This window comes from Crinia signifera, chromosome 3 (genome assembly GCF_055691185.1).
Source record: "Crinia signifera chromosome 3, ASM5569118v1, whole genome shotgun sequence".
In the NCBI taxonomy this organism is placed as follows: Eukaryota; Metazoa; Chordata; class Amphibia; order Anura; family Myobatrachidae; genus Crinia; species Crinia signifera.
This window is the reverse complement of record NC_139219.1, coordinates 188168530-188188804: the sequence shown is the minus strand read 5'-3', so window position 1 is coordinate 188188804 and position 20275 is coordinate 188168530. Positions and strand designations below refer to the sequence as shown.

General features: G+C 43.6%; 1 protein-coding gene across 1 annotated transcript in view; it reads left to right on the top strand.

Moving 5' to 3' along the window:
- RNGTT (RNA guanylyltransferase and 5'-phosphatase) overlaps nt 1-19929 on the top strand; it is a 327115-nt gene extending 307186 nt beyond the window's left edge. The window contains exons 15-16 of the mRNA XM_083177112.1: nt 17433-17556; nt 19195-19929. Coding sequence (XP_083033238.1) covers nt 17433-17556; nt 19195-19355 — 285 coding nt within the window. The 3' untranslated portion in view covers nt 19356-19929. The remainder of the gene's footprint in view (nt 1-17432; nt 17557-19194) is intronic.
- The last annotated feature ends 346 nt before the right edge of the window (nt 19930-20275 follow it).

Genomic DNA, 20275 nt, shown 5'->3' with positions numbered 1-20275 from the left:
AAAACCTGAATTACCAAAAAAGTTTCAGGTGGCGCTTAAAACACAAGCAAGCAAGAATGGTAAAATTAGTATTCCATTTATTTTAACGCGCATAGAAAATGAATAATGCTAATATAGAGATCACTTCCCGGGGGTATCAAAAATAACAATAAAAGTATACAAATAATAATGATAAAACCTTTAAACAATCACTGATGAGAGATATGCAACTTTCCTCAATACAGTAGAATTAATTGCACAACTTCTATAATTTTGAGTCCTTATTTCCAACACCTAGGAGTATTTTTTTATAGGATGGTAATGTTAAGAATGACCAATAAATTCCTCTGGGTGCTGTGCACCCGCCCTCTGTGTACCCGGCCAAAGTGTAGCGATGATCATCACGCTGTGCTGTTGCTTCTCCGACTACTGTGGTTGATACCAAGTACGTGGGCAGAGCTGCGTGCAGGCTCCCATTGAGACTGAGGATATCCACATGGAGAGGCACCTCTGCACTGGCACAGCTACTGTATACCAGGCCCACGGACCAGTGGCCCTACCAGGAAAGGAGAGGTAACAACAGCCTTGCTCTACAGAAACCAGTCATTGGTTTATCAAGCACTTTTTAGCTGGTTATGTGCATAACTCCCACTGCACCAAACTAAAGACAGGTGAAGTCAGGAATGGGGGTGAAATACTGACCGAGTTCCCAACTATCTATATCCAGCACCCAGAGGAATTTGGTCATTATTACCATCCTATATAAAAATACTAAGCCCCACCTGAAACTTTTTTGGTTCTGTCTATATATTGGAGGCTGGCTTTCATCCATTCATTTATTTATTTATTTTTTTTGGGGGGGGGGGGTAGAAATTTTTGTATATTCAAAATATAATATATTTATTTTCCATATATATCATCATAAAAAACAATTTATCGAAGTGCACTTCTAACATAATAAAATAGACATACAAGACAGACTACATATAACATAAAATCAATGTAGAACCATTATGAGGCTATATTCAGTATACAATGAGGCTTTGGTAATTAAGGCTTTTTCAAATTGTATGAGGCAATGGATAATAGTTACCAGTCCCGCATTAAGAGAGTCAATCTCATCTGTTTCCATATAATTGTAATTTTGAGGATGTTCCTTCCTGGTGTGCTTTAAGGCAGTCTCTCTGTGTGGGGTATAAGTGCCCCCTTTGCTTGTTTCCAACTGGACTCCACACTCCCAGGCTCAGATGTTACTCAGGTCCACAGTCAGTCACAGTCTCTGTTAGCCCAATATGCTATGGGTTATAGTTATCAGCGGTAGTTGGCAACTTAATAGAGGCTCACAATTCATCCATTCAGGTGGTTGCTGACTCACAAACCCTCCTAACCTTCCCACCTCCCTGCGCTGTTGACAAAATAGCTCTCTGGTCCTTTTTTGTAAAACCAGAATTATGCTTGCTGTAGGGCAGGGGTAGCCAACTCCAGTCTTCGAGAGCTACCAACAGTTCACATTTTCCAGCCCACCCAACAGGTGCACTCATTACTCACTGGTGCATTTTAAAAGTTCCACAGGTTGAGGGAAATACTTCACTTGTGATTCTGTAAACCTATAATAAAGGGCACTCCTCTACCTCGCTCTTTTTTCATTTGCATAGTTTAAGGAAAAAAATCAGAAGCCACTATTTTATAGTCCTGAGTAAGTTATCCATTTAATGTAGTACTATGCTTTCTTCTGTGTGGGGAAATGAGGATGAAACACTAATTTGCTTTCTAAATCAACAGATTAACATTAGCCCTTTGTCTGTGCTTCTCTACTCCCCTTCCTGCAGAGCTCTAGTTTATGATGTAGTTGGATCTCTGTTCTGGTCTTATGGGAATAGTTAATCATATGGCTGTAGGTAATTATCCTTTTAACTTCATTATACTTAATTATGATACATATATCAACTGTTTCAGCTACATGCTAGGAAGCAATCTATTTCACAAGCAGCTGCACATTAATAGATGCTAGTTTTTGCTCAACAGCTTTATTTATCTTGAAATAGAGTAATTGTATTAGAAAATCTGAGTAATAGCTGTGTTCCATACATGTGAGCAATCCATGACATCCCATCTATCTAGCTGTTCTGACAAGATTATCTGACCTACACATCATCTCCTTCTGTCATTGAGATGATGCTTTATTATTCCTAATTGCTTTATCATCATCTTTAACCAGGTTGTGACAAATTGTATTTCTTTTTTTAAAGGCTGCTTAATCATTGACCAATGATTTTTGTAACATAGAAATCATAGGGTACATCCACAGTCACTTCAGTTTCCAAAAGAGAGAGTGTTTGTTATTTTTAGGCGTGTGGAATGATGCATTCTCTTACGCAGTATAATTAGCTACCTACACAGTTGCTGACTATTCAGTATCTGATTCTAGGAAATAAGCCAACTAACACAGACCTCCTCCATCTTTTTTTTTTTTGCTGTGCGTTGGTGCTTTCTCTCATATTTGTGTTTGCAATTAATTAATATTATCAGCATATTCAAACTCTGTGACAGGAGTTTTTTTTTTATTACCTTATGTATATTTTAACTACATGATCATCTACTTCTCATTAATTCTGTTAGATCTTTTTTAGCATACACCATGGAAATACCGATATACTGTACTGGCATTATGTCAAAGGATTTATGATACCTATGTTTTTATATTTTTTCTCTTAAAACTGTAAGTTGTTAAAATGAGATAGTAAAGCTAGTAAAAAAATATTTTCCTCCTGCACACATACAAATCTCTAGTGTGATTTACTGAACACTGTTTTACTGGCACAACAAGTCTGTTGCAGAGTTTTTAATAATTCCATGTATATACTCATGTTTAACACCCAGTAATTTATGGCAGTATAACGGTAAAAGCTCGCCCAGCCCAGCAAGAAGAAAACATAACCAAGCTGCATACTATAGCTACATACTGTACATATTTCTTTAGCTGGGGTTTATCTCAGGGTTGCCGACTTTTGTAGTCTCCTCTCCAGGAGAAGCCCGGAGAGGAGACTTTCAGCAGCACTTTGGGGGCAGGACTTGTGCGTGATGTCATTAAGCCACACCCCAATGATGGGAAAAAAAAAACAATCTCTGTGGAGGGGCGGGCTAAAATTACTTGTTTGACACTTTAGCACTGACTCCTCCTCAGAAACCCTAAGATTGCTGTATTTAAACGCAGTCAGGGGAGAGGACGCCGCGATCAGGGGGCGGAGCGGGGGTACCCCAGAATCCGGGAGGGTTGCCCACCTTTCTAGGGGGCCTGGAGGGGGACTCAATTTTCAGGATCCTCCCGGCCATTCCGGGAGGGTACGCAACCCTGGTTTATCCTCTGACTGTTTGAGTGTAATTATCTTCTATGTTTCTTTTAATCCACTCATGGGCAAGTGTTGTATCTTGCAAACCATCAATAGGACCTATCAAATATTGCATCATATTTTTTAATTAACACACACATACTTTTATCTGCCACTCAACTGTCTCCAAGAAGTAAATTACTGATTTATTGTCATTTCTACTGATGAATAAAGCACAACATTTATCTTTAAACTATACCAATTAAATAGATATAAGAGGTGCGACACTGTTTTTTTCCAAAACAAGAAGCAGTAACAGGTAGCAGTCACGATTTTGATCATGAACAATATGGTCATCATACGTACAGTAGATCAGACAGATTGCCTCTAAGCCTTATTCAACATATATATTACATGGCCAAAATTATGTAGCTGTATTTTGATGTTTCTGCTACACCCACATATGCAAAAAATCAACCATGAAGCCATGTAATATCCAAGGTCAAATGAAAGAATAGGATTTACTGAAGAGCTCAGGATCTTTGAATATAGCACAGATAGTAAAAATATGCCATTTAATACACATTATGCACTTCTAGAGCTGCTCAATCAGTAGTTAGCGCTGTGAAATGAAAACGTCTAGGAGCAACAGTAGCTCAGCCATAAAACAGTAGGCGATACATGCTCACAGAACGGGTTGCTGAGCGATGGTGTGTAGTGTTTAAAAAAAATCTGTCCAATTGCAACACTCCCTACTGAGTTCCTAGGCAGCATCAGCTCATTAAGAGCCAGATGCACCTAGCTTCAAAAGTGATAAAATGGAGAGTGATAAACAGCCAGCCAATCAGCTCCTACCTGCCATGTCACAGGCTGTGTTTGAACAATGTCAGGAGCGGACTGGTTGGTTGTTTATTCCTCTCCATTGTATCACTTTTGAAGATTGGTGCATCGGGCCCTCTGAGCCTTACTGAATACGTTTAAGCAGTTGAGCAGCAACATGCTATCATCAGATCACCAATGCCTAATGATGGCTAGAGTGGTGTAAACCATACATCTATTGGGATCTGATGCAGTGGAAAAGTGTTCTGTGAATGACCACATATTATCTGATGGGTGAACCTGGGCTTACATATGGCAGAAGAATTCTCCCTGCAGAATGTGTGCTGCCAACTGTAAAATGTATATATGATGATTCGATATTTTACCTGCGTCAGCCAGTGGGGAGTGATGGCGTGTTTGTGCGATCATAGCCACTGCCCTTGCAAAACAATCCCGAGGTTACAAGCATTGCACCAAAGGGGACATGACTACAATGATGGGGGAAGCAGCTTGAGGTAGGATGCGGGACACTTGCTCACTTTCTTGGTGGGCTACACCATGCAGCTTACGATGTGACAAACCAAAATTAGACACATCCATATATTTAAATAAATCTGGTCTGTTTCTGGATAAGTCAAGTAATTGGATAGGAAATCCTAAACTAGCATCTTCACAAAGTACAGTAAAACATGCTACACAAATGGCTAATTATTTTGTCCAATAGAAACAGGATTGTGGAAATTGGGCCCAAAAATACTGTACATACAAAATAAAGTGTGTATCCTCACCACATATATACAGTATTAGACAAATTGGGAAATTCAAATGTCCATTCACTGCAACCTCCCTCTATACAAACTTCCTGACCTTTGGGTTCAGCCTTTGTGCCAAAAAAAAACGTATTTCATTTTATAATCTGCATGACTGGCCAAATTGAACTCTTATCCTTGCATTCAGCTTTATACTGGATACACATGCAGCTTAACCACTGCCAACATCAAGAAATCTTGATAAAGCTCCATGCAGGAGCGAACCGGTCATTGACACGGTCATTGAGTTTGATTGCATTAGACCCCGGTATTGGACTTACTCTCTTGGACGCCATTTCAGGATCTTAAAAGCGACCCAGCATTTGCTACTTATACAGGTTAAAGGGAGACCAGGATACTCGCAGCCACTGCCATTTAGTTATTGTTTCCAAGTACAGCATACAGCCAGACCAACAGCCTAACAAGTGAGGATCTCCATCCTGGGAGAGACAAAACCCCCAGGCGGCCCGAACACTCAAATTTATATTGTATAGGAGGGCGGACGTTTTACAATATTGATTCGGGACGTTTTCTCTAATATGGTCATAGTGACCAGCGAATACAGCCTTAAAGGGGAAGTGTCCATATACGGTCTTGGTAAATATGATGCATCTATGCTAATTAATGGTTGAATATTTTTAAAAGATCCACCTCTTGTTTTTTTATGCACTCGTGATTTTTTTGTGTGTGAACACTGAAATTTACTTTATGATTACGTGTAGATAATAAACTATTATATAGTACAATCTGAGTTCTATTCTACAATAAGGCTGACATGGCTGAATCCATTAGCGCAGATATTGCATTTTACTGTCTTTATAAAATGTTGTGAAGCAGCAATGCTTAACTTTGTGGCCTTAGCATTATGCTATCACTGCAATGGGTTTGATGTATCAATCAGTGAAAAGAGTGTAGACATTAGCAAGCAATCAGCTTTGAGGAATCGTTTATTTGATTAAATGATAGGTAGATGCTGATTGGTTGCTGAGTGCAACTTTTCCGCTTCTCCACTCTTTTCACTGCATGATACATTTCTTCCCAGTGTTCCTTGGATGATTTATAGTTGTCTCACCAAGAAGCTTTCAGACATGTAGTATATGGGTTTTCTACATGGGTTCCGGACGGGGTCCCGACAGTCATTTACCCGACGTCGGGATCCCAACTGTTAAGACACCAACAGACGGGTTCCCAACGGCCACCGGCTATTCTCCCTCGTGGGGCTCCATGACCCCCATAGAGGGAGAATAGAATAGGTAGCGAGCCACCGTGCCCACAGCGCGGCGAGTGCAGTGAGCCCGCAAGGGGCTTTGTTGTGCTAGCCATGCTGTCTGAGTCCAGCCAGTCGGGATCCCGAAACCGTGCTAATGACTGTTGGGATCCCGACACCACACCCTTCTACATACATTCTGGTTAAATGTAACATGAGATTTCATGTCTGCTTTCTTCACTATAGTTTTTGCTTAAAGCTCAGATTTGTAACATGCCTGAGCTCTGCAATGAGTTGCCATTGGCCATTTTGAGTGCCTTTCTCACAACCAGTGCTCTATTTTGGAGAATGTCTCTTCTAGACATATTCACTGCTTTGCCAAATTCATTTATTTTGTTTGCAATGAGTTTGTCTGTGCTGCAGGCATGGTAAAAGTTTTTGCTTCACATAAGCTTTTGCTTATTACCTAACTAGCTTTCAGATTTTCAATTTAATGAGGATTAAAGACGCATCACTGAGCCAGACTTTGATCCTGGTTTCACTACTTGTTACTGGCAAACGACAATGAATGGGAACTTGCAGTACACATATCAAAAGTCAAATAACTTCATAATATAATACAATATTTGCATTCCAGTACATTAAGTGAATACATTGCTATAATGTTGAATGTAGCATTAATCTTTTCTAGCTGAATTAGACTAGGCACAGGGGGTGTGATAAGTGTCCTCATTGAAGGGTGACCCCCCCCCCCCCCCCCCGTGCAGGCCATGCCTCGCTAGTGATGCCAATGGTGGGCAGTGGTGTGGGAATAGTTTGCAACATGTATGCATGGGAGAGCACTGGTGTGGGAATAGTTTGTTGCGTGCATGCATACATACATTGGTGGGCAGTGGTGTGGGTATAGTTTGTAGCATGCATACATACATTGGTGGGCAGTGGTATGGGTATAGTTTGTAGCATACATACATGGGTGGGCAGTGGTGGGGTAATAGTTTGTAGCATGAATACATACATTGGTGGGCAGTGGTATGGGTATAGTTTGTAGCATACATACATGGGTGGGCAGTGGTGGGGTAATAGTTTGTAGCATGCATACATACATTGGTGGGCAGTGGTGTGGGAATAGTTTGTAGCATGCATACATACATTGGTGGGCAGTGGTATGGGTATAGTTTGTAGCATACATACATGGGTGGGCAGTGGTGGGGTAATAGTTTGTAGCATGAATACATACATTGGTGGGCAGTGGTATGGGTATAGTTTGTAGCATACATACATGGGTGGGCAGTGGTGGGGTAATAGTTTGTAGCATGAATACATACATTGGTGGGCAGTGGTGTGGGTATAGTTTGTAGCATACATACATGGGTGGGCAGTGGTGGGGTAATAGTTTGTAACATGAATACATACATTGGTGGGCAGTGGTGTGGGTATAGTTTGTAGCATACATACATGGGTGGGCAGTGGTGGGGTAATAGTTTGTAGCATGAATACATACATTGGTGGGCAGTGGTGTGGGTATAGTTTGTAGCATACATACATGGGTGGGCAGTGGTGGGGTAATAGTTTGTAACATGAATACATACATTGGTGGGCAGTGGTGTGGGTATAGTTTGTAGCATACATACATGGGTGGGCAGTGGTGGGGTAATAGTTTGTAACATGAATACATACATTGGTGGGCAGTGGTGTGGGTATAGTTTGTAGCATACATACATGGGTGGGCAGTGGTGGGGTAATAGTTTGTAACATGAATACATACATTGGTGGGCATTGGTGTGGGTATAGTTTGTAGCATACATACATGGGTGGGCAGTGGTGTTGTCACCAAAGTTGTTTGTTTTCTAGGAACTCCATTCAGTGCTGCTTCTCTCTTTGCAATAACCATAAAGTGGCGCAGGGGAGTGACTATGATGATGCATATTGTTTGACGTTCAGAGTGTACAAATATAACTCTTCGTGAATGACATACAGTAGCTAAAATTGAGCTGCATGCACAGACTACAGAAACCCTTGTTAACGACCATAGGTAGCACGCATACTTGATCGTTGCATACACACTGACTGATATTTTGAACAAAATTGTTAGCAAGAAGCAAAATGAATTATATTGTATAAAATATCGCCCAGTGTTTACGGGCCTTTATTGTGAGGTTAGTGTGTCTATCTGTAGATTGTAAGCTTGCAGCAGGGCCTTTATGTCTGTCTGATGTCCAGAGGCGTAGCTAGGACGGAGCCGGTGGAGCACAAGCTCCAGTCACCGGAGCCGTGCACCCTGCCACCGGCTCCCCGCTCCCTGCTGTGCCCGGTGAGTGCATAGCAGCGGCCAGGGACGGAACTACTGGCGGTGCAGACGGTGCTGTGCACCGGGGCCCATGCCAGTTCATGGGGCCCGCTGCCGTCTGCACCGCATGCCGCCGTTTGCGTCCATTTATTCCCCTCTAATTAAAATCCAGCGGTGCAGGGGAAACGCTGCTGAAGGGATGTTGCGTGCCGGGGTAGGGGGGGGGGTGCTGACGGATCGGATCTCTGTTGTGGATCCGATCCACGCCCCCTAGTGACAATCGCTGCCTGCGCCTGCAGCACATGCTACTGGCATCATGTTCTCTGTGTTACGGCCCTACCAAGCCGTTCTTCCCCACCCCTCCACGACTGTAGGGGAAGACATAGCAGCAGTCTGCAGCATCGCCCACCCTTCCCTCTTCACTTCTATGTTCCCTCCCTCATAGCAGCAAGTTAGCAACAGCAGCCCGGCAGGCACAGCAGATACACCAGGGGAAGCCAGCCAGGCAAAGGGAGAGCCTGGAGCAGCTCTACAGGTAGACAGCACGCTGTAAGGTAATAGTTGTGATGTGTGCTGGGGTGGGTATGATGATATGCTAATGTGTGCTGGGGAAGGGTGGGGGGTTGTGACATCTAAATGTGTGCTGGGGAAGGGGGGTGTCATGTCATATAAATGTGCTGGGGAAGGAGGGGCATGTCATGTAAATGTGTGCTGCTGGGGAGGGACATGTTAAATGTGTAATGGGGGGACTGAAGCACTGAGGACTTCGGGGCACAGGAGACCCAGCGCCAGCTTAGGACCGCAGGAGGTATGCTGCTTCTGCCCCCCACCCCCCTGTGTACACTCACATTCTCATGCAGCAGGGCATCTGTATCTCTAATCCCCCTAAGCCGCTCAGCCGCCTGCTGATGTTTGCCTGCACCGGCCTCCAGTCCGGCACCTGTACCTTTACCCCCTCATGCAGTCGGGCCTATGTGTCTCCAATCCCGGTATGCCCGCACACCCGCCCCCCCGATTCCTGCCTTCACCCTCCCTCTCCGACTCTGACAGTCTGTCACACTCTCTCTCCTTCTCTCTGTCTCTCTACCCGACACCTTCTTTCTCACTCTCTGTCCATTGCTTTTCCTTACATCCTCTCTCCCCCCCTGTCTACCCCCCCTTTCTCTCTCCTACACCCTTTCTCTCATTACAGTGGCAGTGGGGGGGCATTTCAAAATCTCGCTATGGGGCCCACACGGTTATAGTTACGCCCCTGGTGGCATCACTAGGTGGGCTGCACCCCACCTCCAGCAATCACCACTGCTGTCCGTGGACCCGCTGAACTGGTCCCAGCAATTACCTACTACAAATGGGGGGGCACGAAACATGCCCTTGCTCCAGGCACCGTGGCACCTAGCTTCACCACTGCTGATGTCACCCAGTTTGTTCTATCACTGTCAACAATTGTAAAGCACAACGGAATCTGCTGTGCTATATAAGAAACTGTAAATAAATAGTAACCACCCATAATAAATGTAAATGACCTGAACTTTTCATTCGTTGTGTAATTACTATTGGACCTGCTGAGCGTAACTTTGTTATTACAAGTTATATATTGCAGTATGTGTATCCTAGGTTACTGTGCTGTCCACGGTAATGGAATAATTTAAAATGGTAAAGCCATGATTTACTGCTATCATATCTTAGTAAAAGGAAACCCCTTGAGACATTTTTATTACTGTTATACAGCATTGTTTAAGTGCAGTAAAATTATCTAGATTTATGTGTTAAAAAAAAGGGGGGGGGGGGTTTAGAAGCATATCTTTTAGTGTTTTCATGATTCAACTGTTTTTTAGATTAAAATAGAAAACAATGACTGCCTTGTTATGGTGCTCTTTTACACCTCCATCCAGAGCTCGTACAGGATATTGTTGGGATGTGACTTATACAGATGTAGCCCTCTTCATCATTGCCGGGCACCAGCCAGATACCCTTCTCTGGCGAGCGCTGGCGATAGGGACTGGGACGTGCGTGCGTCTCACACGCACTTGTGTCTGTCTGGCGATGGCGGCGCATTGAGTCCCTGCCCGTCTCCGCTTTAGGGAAACGGGCAGGGTTAGGGGGGGTCGGGGCGGCGAGGGGGACTGGCGGCATCAGCGGGGGAAGATGAAGGGACCCACGGCAAGCTCCATTGCCACGGGGCGCACGTGTGTCTCATGCCCGCGCGCCCCAGGCGGTAGCTAGCCATATCAGCCATAATTGCTCTTGCCCGGGCCAAAACTAGAAGTTTTGTCTCCTGGGGTAAGACAATAATTGGTACTTATTTCCTAGCACGGCGCCCGTCTCATTGATTGTATGCCTTAAGTGTAATGTACTTAAGGCATACAATCAACTCGATGGATCCGATTTTCTGTCAAGAGAAAATTGCGTTGATCGCGTCCATCGCGGCCTATTATAATGGGCCGCGATGCGACCTGCGCGATCAACGCAATTTTCCCATAGAGAATAATGTAAAATTATTTTTCAAGTCAAAATCGGGTTGGTCGCGGCCCATTATAATGGGCCGCGATGCAATCAACGCAGTTTTAGATAGGGGACAATGGGAAATTGGTCAATATGGCCAATTTCTCATTGAGTATGGTTATAAAGTATGGTTAATGCCCCCCCCCCATTGTTAACGCCACCCCACTATTGACGTCAACCCGAAGAGTGGCGTGCGGTGGCGGCGGTACGTGTCCTCCGACCTTTTCATACCCCCACTATCCACGTCGGCGTGGAGTTGATTTTATAAAGTGTGGTGAGCGCAGCGAGCGGACGCGTATACCTGTGAAGTTATGCGGGGCTCGCCACGCTTCGGGCTCGGTGGCTCGCTGCGCTCGTCACACTTTATAAAATCGACTCCACGCCGACGTGGATAGTGGGGGTATGAAAAGGTCAGAGGACGCGTACCGCCGCCCCTCGCGGGCTCGCTGCGCTCGCCACGCTTCGGATTGGCGTCAATAGTGGGGTGGCGTTAACATTGGGGGGCCATTTAAAACATGAGGGGGTTTTCTATTAAAATGGGGGGTTTTGGGGCTTTTTACATTGAAATCAATGTAAAATCGGGTCTCAGAGACCATTTTACATTGATTCCAATGTAAAAATCGGGTCGATCGCATGCGATTTGGTTGGCATGCGATGCGATCGACGCAATTTTTCCGACCCGATCTATACAATCAAAATAGCGGGCGCCGTGCTAGGAATAAGTACCCAATAATTTTGTGCCCCCCACTCATTCATAGCCCTGTCCCCACATACAACTGCACCCACTTGTATATCCCCTGCACCAACAAGTGAGGTCTCTTTACACAGTGTCAACCACACTTGAGGTGCCCGCTCCATCGCTAAGCCGCACATTTGTTCAGTCTCATTGGGTTCTGCACACACAGCTGGCTGTCTCCCACAAGTTGGATCGGCTTGATGGGCACTTCTTGCATACTTTACCGCCAAGCTGCTCCCACAACAGTTCAAAGGGGTTGAGAGCTTGTGAATGGGCTGGCCACTACATTACAGAAAGAATACCAGCTGCCTGCTTCTTCCCTAAATAGTTATTGCATAATTTGGAGGTGTGCTTTGGGTCATTGTCCTGTCGTGGACGAAATTGGATCCAATCAAGTACTGTCTCAACGCTATAGATGCTGTTCATGTGGTTGGCTCTATGCGTCTCCATGGAGATGCTTTCAGCCAATCAGGGCTGAGCTATGCGTCTCCATGGAGACGCATAGAGCCAACCACCCTAATAGCCTCTATAGCGCTGGGACAGCACTATAGAAGCTGCTAGCAGCGACGGAGGAAGCCAGCACACCCTGCTGTCAGTGCGTGGTGAGCTGGCTATGGAGGAGGGAGGCAGCGCTGGACCCTGGTAAGTATGTTGGTGTAAAATTGAGGTGTGTGTAATAAGTACTTTTCACTTTGTGTGTGTTTTACTTTAATATTCTTTTTACAGGTGGACTAGAAGTCCCAGCGGGCCCATTAATGCCCCGCATGCTGGGACTTGTGGTTCGCCAAGTCCCAGCATACGGGGGAGGCCTGCTTGCACTTGTAGTTCACCTGTTTAAAGCAATGTTATGTATGAATGAATCAACTCTATCAGGCCGGTGTCCAAAGCCCACGGAGGCCGGTGACAGCCCCAGGCTTCATCCCTGGATGGGTGAAGACTGGGTTGGCACCCCATTATTGGGGGGGTCCCCACTCCACCAGGTACCTCATCCAAGGCTGATCAGCCACTGTGCTCATGGTATGGTTGTGGGACCTTATGTAAAAAGTGTCCCCCAGCTGTGGCATGACACCGCGGGCTGTTGGAGCCCAGTGCTGGTTTCAAAATACGGGCGACCCGGAGATTTTTTTGTTCCCTGTATTTTTTTGAACCAGGTCTGGCTCAATGAGCCCGGGGCCGGTTATGCTCAGGAAGGGGGACCTCACACCATTTTTTTTTTCACAAAAATCGCGCCTGTCCTCAAATTCGCCCATTTTCATGACTAAAATTTGCACATTCTCAGGACTAAAAATCACCCATTATCGCCGCAAATTCACATCTCATTAAATAGGCATATTCCGAAAAAAAAAATTGTTTTTAAAAAGTGTGATAATGTGCAATTTTGGAAAGTGACTAAAAATCTCATCCCATTAAATGTCACCCTCTGTCTTTTGAAGGGAAACAAACACATTGTAGGGAGCAGGGAAAAGTCTGGATGAGTACCTACCCCTGCCAGATGGTGGGAGAGTTCTAGCATTGTAATTCCACTGGTAAGGGGAGAAACACTGGGTCCAGTAGGTGACTCTCTCAATGGGGTTTGTAGCCCCTGAAGGATGAGACAGCGAAAGGCTAAGTTTAGTATCCATTCCCAAGGAACGGAGAAATGCTGGGACTGAGTAGATTGCTCCCATTCCAGAGGTTCATATCCTCTGATGGGGAGTCAGTGAAAAGCCCAGCTTAGTACCTTAAACTTGGGATGCGAGAAACACTGAGACTGAGTAGATTGCTCTTCCGAAGGGGGGGGGGGGCACTGTGCCCCCGGGGAATCTCGGGGGGGCCTGAACACTGCACTGGTGAGCCAGCTCCCTTTAGGTTAGTGCCTCACGTCCTTGCCCTGGGCCTTTTGGCTGGGGTAGGACAATTTTTCACACCCCCACCCCGGCCTTCTGGCTGGGGTCTCTTTATTATTTTTTTCTCTTCCTTCTTCACGTTCGTCACTTTTCACGTTTTTTGTAGTGTCACTTTTTTTGGTACTTGTTTCCTAGAACGGCCACAATCGCGGGCATCGTGTACCTTAAAGTTAAGGTACACGATGCCCGCGATGCACCCGATTTCCTTTGAAATCAGGTCCATTTTACAGTCAAAGGCAAAATCGGGGGCATCGCGTCGGTTGCGGCCATTAACATGGCCCCCGACACGACCGACGCGATGCCCGCGATTTTGCTATAGGCTTCAATGTTAAAATATTTTTTAACATTGAAATCGGGAGCATCGCGTCGGTCTTGTGCCATTATGGCACAAGATGAGATGGACTTGATTAAGTCCATCTCACATAGGAAACAATGTGAAATGGGCCAATATGACCAATTTCACATTGTATATGGCCCCGTCGTCACCCCACGATTGACGCCAACCCGAAGCGTGGCGAGCGGCGGCGGCGGTGCGCGTCCTCTGACCTTTTCATACCCCTACTATCCATGTCGGCGTGGAGTTGAGAATATCAAGTGTGGCGAGCGCAGCGAGGGGACGCGTATACCTGTGAAATTATACGCGTGCGCTCGGTGGCTCGCTGCGCTCGCCACACTTTATATTCTCAACTTCACGCCGGCGTGGATAGTAGGGGTATGAAAAGGTCCGAGGACGCGCACCGCCGCCCCTCCCGGGCTCGCTGCGCTCGCCACGCTTCGGGTTGGCGTCAATCGTGGGGTGGCGGCATTGAGGGGGTAAATTTGGGGGTCTGGGGAATATTTTACATTAAATCCAATGTAAAATAGGGTCCCAGGGACCCTATTCACATTTGATTGAATGTAAAAATCGGGTCGCATCGCATGCGATGCGACCGACGCAATTTTTCTTACACGACCACCCCGATGCAAATCGGTGTGGCCGTGCTAGGAAACAAGTACACTTTTTTTGGGCTGTGTGTGTATGACCCTTATGGGCTATCCACTCCCCAATGTACCAAAGCTCTCATCCTTTTGGGGAGAGCTGCAGTCCCCCAAGGGCGACCCCGAGTTGCAAGGTGGAGGAAAGCCTACTGAGGGTCTCCTCAAACTTCGGTGCGGAGGACCCAGCGTCCTAACCCTTCCGGGGGTTGAGTAAAGAGGGTTGCTGTAAGCTTCGGCGAAGAGGACCCAACAATCCCTTTTTTCCCCTCTTTGGCTGATGGCTGAGAGGGGTTAGGGGAGTAACGGGGCCCTTCTCCTTTGGGAGAGGGTTCATAATTACGTACGCCCCCCTATGCACAATTTATGTCACTGCACTGGTTGTTGGGAGCACACCTCAGGCTCCCTGAGTTTCAAAGAGAAAAAAACTATTTTTTATAATAATTTATTTGCATTTTACTGTTGAAAAAAATTTATTTTTCTCTTTTTATACTCCTTTTTCATTGCCAAATAGTCTTCTCAGTTGGTAAAACTTTGCAGTGGCTTTACATGAGAAACCATATTCTAAAGTCCATTTGATGTCTGCGGCTGTATCTGCATAAGAAATTCTACGTTACACTGTTTTCCAGGAAAACACTTCTTATTATGCAGATACTGTATATCCGCAGTCACACACTGAATATAGACATACTGTACTGCAAATAAGACGCTGTTTAACAGAGAAAGATGCAAAAAGACACCTGGCTCTACAGAGTCTCACAGAGCTCAAGCATTATGTATAACGTGACTTGTATCGCATGTAGGATAGGTGTACAGTATGTAGACACATCTGTAGTTTAACCAAATTATTTGGTGGTTGGGAATATGAACCCTCCCAATTATGTTGTAAGTAAGGGTGCTACCACTGGAAAGGAGAGTTTAAAATGTTTGGATGACAACTGCAGTAATCCATTTGGGATTTTTTTATGGAAGATGTGAGGTTCACAATTATGTTGAGTATGCAATTACAGAAAATAAACATTGGGAGCAAAACATCCAATGTTGATCCGATATTTTGGGGTAGGGCCTTTTTCAATTATTGCGTGTAATTGAATAGCCCCCTTAATCACAGGAGGACACAACGATGAAAGCATTATGGAATTCTGCACACTAATGTCAGCCAGTACCCCCGGCATTACCTGCACAACAAAGGGTGTGTAAGGAGGATGAGGAGGGCAAATGTGACAGAGATTCACTGTGTCCCCTGAGGTTTCTTACCCCTTTCAAATCTCACATCCATTCAAATTTATAGCATTTTCTGTGGACACTGTTGTTTCCTTGCACCCTTAGTGTGAAACCGGTTATAATTCCAGTATACCAAGCATGATGACGTATTTATAAAAGGCACAGACTGCTGCATATATCCTCACTTTTCCAAACATTTATATCTATATTATCTATATCAACCACTTGTCAGCATATTGATAAAGTACACCATTACCGCAGAGTTGGGAGGGGGACAGAGAGAGAGAGAGATTGGGGGATTTGGAGAAAATGAGATTGGGAGATGGGGAAGGGGATAAAGAGATGGAACAGATAAGAGACGGCAAGGGAAAAGCGATGATCTAGAAACAGGAGGAAATGAGCGAGAAACTGATGATGATAGGGTGATATATGGGTTACTGGCAGTTAGGATGCAGCCAGTCAGAATACCAACTGCATCTGGACTGCCATAATCCCAGCAGAAACCAGCAACTAAACTACAGTAACCCTAACCCCCATCCTTCTGCAGCCTAACTCTCCCCAGCATACTTACACGCAGGATTCTGGCTTCTGCATTCTGACAGGTGTTGGGATTCCGGTGTCAGTCATATAGAATCCCATCTGTTGGGATACCAACGGCATCCCAATAATAGAGATGAGAGAGCCAGACAGGAGGGACAGAATATGATATTGGAGTGTGTGGGGAAGATGAGCAAAGAAAGACGAGAAAGAAAAAAATCCTTGCAACACCAGGAAAAATAACTAGCGGCAGATGATAGGTCTGAAATACTAGTGTACCAAAGTGTAGTGCTTCATTTGTCATTTTTATTTCTCATTCTAATATTATATAGGCAATGTTTCACAATGCTGCTGTTGTTTGATTACTGTTATTATCTCACTCACTGATGACTTCCTCATATCCTTGGTATAGAACCATTATAAATAAAACAAGCAGCGATGCACATGCAGCTACTGTAGCACAATACTATAAGTGACAGTTTTTTCCCCTTGAGATAATTGCTGTAACATATGTTTGGTAAAACCTATGATCAGCCATTTCTAACAGGAAGATTTATATGGGTCACTGCATAGGCTGATTTTAGCTTTTTCTCCAGATTGCTAATGACTGCCCCAGGAAGATGGCTACATATAGACTGTTAATAATGCTGATTAATTACTGTGGTTAAATTGCAGCAACGTTATTTCTATTTTTGGACACAGAACACTATACAAAAATATCAAATTATGATTATCCTTTATTTATAATATAACGCAGCTATATATGTTAAATGGTTCATACCAACAAGTAACATACAATGATGTAACACAGAAGGAAAAGATGACTCTTCTCAACAATAAAAATAAAACAGATCTGTGTGATGTTGATGCCAAGAAGAATCTGTTTTCAAAATCGTAGTTCCTGCCTTGTTATGGAAGCTAAATAATATTCTATAAATAAATTGCATCCTTCCTCTAAACATCCAAGTTCAGTCCATTACGGCAATGACCAACTAGTGTGCAGAGACCTGTGCAATTCTGAGATTTTACATGCCATGGTTCTTTGTTATTTCCAGAGCTTGAGGCACTTTTATCTCTACGTCTTCAGTGATGTTTTTTATTTCAATGTGAGAGTACATTCATTTTCATCCTTCTTTGAACAGGTGACAAGAGACCTAAAACAATATGACAATAAAATAATAGAGTGCAAGTTTGAGAACAATTGCTGGGTCTTTATGCGGCAAAGAGTTGATAAGAGCTTTCCAAACTCCTATGAAACAGCTTTGGGTGAGTATAACTCCTCTATCATCAGTGCATTTTACCGTAATGATTTCTCGAATGTTCCACAGCTTGGATTTGACAGAAGACTTTACCACCAGCATCATCTTTATGAAGACCAGTGCAGTTAATGATGATCTTTAAATATTATATAAATATGTATAAATGTTTGTATATAGGACCAAATTTAAAAGTGCATTTTTTTATTTATTTTTGTTAGAAAAACCTCAACAATTGCAGATTTCCCATAAATGGCACCATGCAATTCTCTGTAATAATTCCAAGTTTTGCGGTAAAAAGTTGAAAACCTCAAAATCTCACATCTATCATGACAAAAATATCATCAAAAAATAGACCTGCTTCTGGCAGGCAAATTTGACAGAAGCATACCCATATCAGTGAGATCTTTGCATGCTTCAGTCAGTGAATGTGTGTTAACGGGGTTGTCATTCCCTAGCATAGCCAGCCCTGGGCTTTTTGAGCCGGTCCTGGTTTGAGAAATATGGGGAACAAAAAGCCAAGTCCAAATGTATGTTGACGCTGCAACTTTATTAATAGTTATTTATATAGCGCACACATATTCCGCAGCACATTACAGAGAATATTTGAACACTCACATCAGTCCCTGCCCCAGTGGAGCTTACAATCTACCACATGTACATACACACAGTCATTTTAGGGTTAATTATGTTGAAAGCCAACTAACCCACCAGTATATTTTTGGATTGTGGGAGGAAACCACACAAGCATGGGTAGAATATACAAACTCCGCACAGTTAGGGCAATGGTGAGGTTTAGGGCCTAATTTTGATCTTCTTGGTAAGCTTATTAAGCAGTTGTGGCGCCTCCCCGCCAAACCCCCGTGCTCCCCGCCACTGAATCCCCTCGCAACAATGCGAGGGGATGTGTTATGAAAACAACGCTGGGCGTTTATATGCTCCATCGCCCTTGCGCATGCGCAGAGACTTATCATCGGCCCCCCGTGCGAACACACAGGGGACCGATGGAACTAGAATTGACCCCCTTAGTTCTTGTGCTCATCAAAACATTTAGCAGGGAAAAAAGAGCATGCTGCAATTTTTCTTTTTTTAGTGTATTGTGTTCTCAAATGAATTTGAAGCAGGCATACTGGAAACTCTTTGAAGTGTGTGGGATATTGAAAAGAATGAAAAAGGCATCGCAAATGCATTTAGTGTATTTAAGTGGTCGTATAACTCGTGTATAGCTTTTATGCAATTTGTCCTTGTGGTTTTTTAATGCAAAAAGTGGTGCTGAATCTTTTTAATTTCTTAATTTTGGTTCTACTGGGTAAATTCATTGTCAGTAATCTGTTTAAATATATGAGAGTATTTTCCCATTGCTGTCTGCTATGTATAGTAATTGGTCTGGTATTCTACTTGCTGTGGTGTTGTTATGCTAGCACCTGGATCACTAATGGATGACTACCATAAAGCATACATAAGCGGACTGAAAGGTCATACATTCCCAGAGAGCTACTAAACTGACAAAAATGTACTTGTAAATAAAGCAGTTTTTGTAACATTTGTAAATTTTTATGTAAAACATTAACAATGACCTGTAAAATATGGCATCACAAAGTATATTTATGTATGTCACACATATATTAATGCACGTTTATTTCTACAGCTGTGTGTAATAGCATCCAGCATCCTGTCACCAAGGAAATACTATTTGAATTCATTGATAGATGTACAGCAGCTATTCAGGCGCAAATTCGAAAAAACTCTGATTCTGATGCAGAACTTATGCCGCCACCTCCACCAAAAATTCCACGAGCTGGTGACTGACAAATACATTTCTATGAAGCAGAAAGACGTCATCTTAAAGGGGGAAATCCAAAAAGCATGTTCAGATGTTACATCTTTGCAATAAGAACCTTTCCACATAAAAGCTACTTTTTGCACACTGACATATGAAATTGTAATTGTCTTAAAAGGACTGTACAAAGGTTACTTCTTCGCAAAGATGTACAGCAGAGACTTGAGTGCATCTACAAGAATGCTACGTGACCATCCATAGACGGCATTGCATTAGAGACTTTGGAAACTTTATTTTTGCAAGATGCACTAGCGAAAACTTTCAACTCAAGGAAGACACCTTTTTGCTTTTCCTTACCAGTTTTCCATGGATACAAGACTTGCTTTTTGCCCACCTTTTCTTAAAGACCTTTTTTTTATTTAATTGACCAGTGTCTGTTAAGGATTTAATTTAATATGCTTTTCTTAAGGATTCCTTATTTGAACAAAAAAAACTGCTTTAAATATTGCTTAACTTGTATAGGATATTAATAAAAAAAACCTGTCCAGTTTTGGCAGTTTTAATTTGTGCTTCATATTTTGAGATTAAAAAAGTGGAACTTTATCATTTGTTTTGCATATTTTCTAATTATGTACAGATCTGTCCATATACACCAATCTTAAAAACACACCAAATAGCCCTGTTTAACGCACCACGTGTATGCTACTTAGCAACGTCACAACACTTATCCTAAGTACCTAGTACACTATAAGTGGGTAGAGATGCAAAGAGTAGCAAAACTGATTTAAAAAAGTATACAGTCTGTTTAAGGCAACAAAGGAAATGATCAATACAAGTGATCTAAAAATCCCCAAGTGACCTGGAAACTGTGAACTGTTAGGGGTCCTGTGAAGACCAAGGGGGTATTCAATCCCAGGTAACAACTGTCGGTCAATATACTGACATCGGA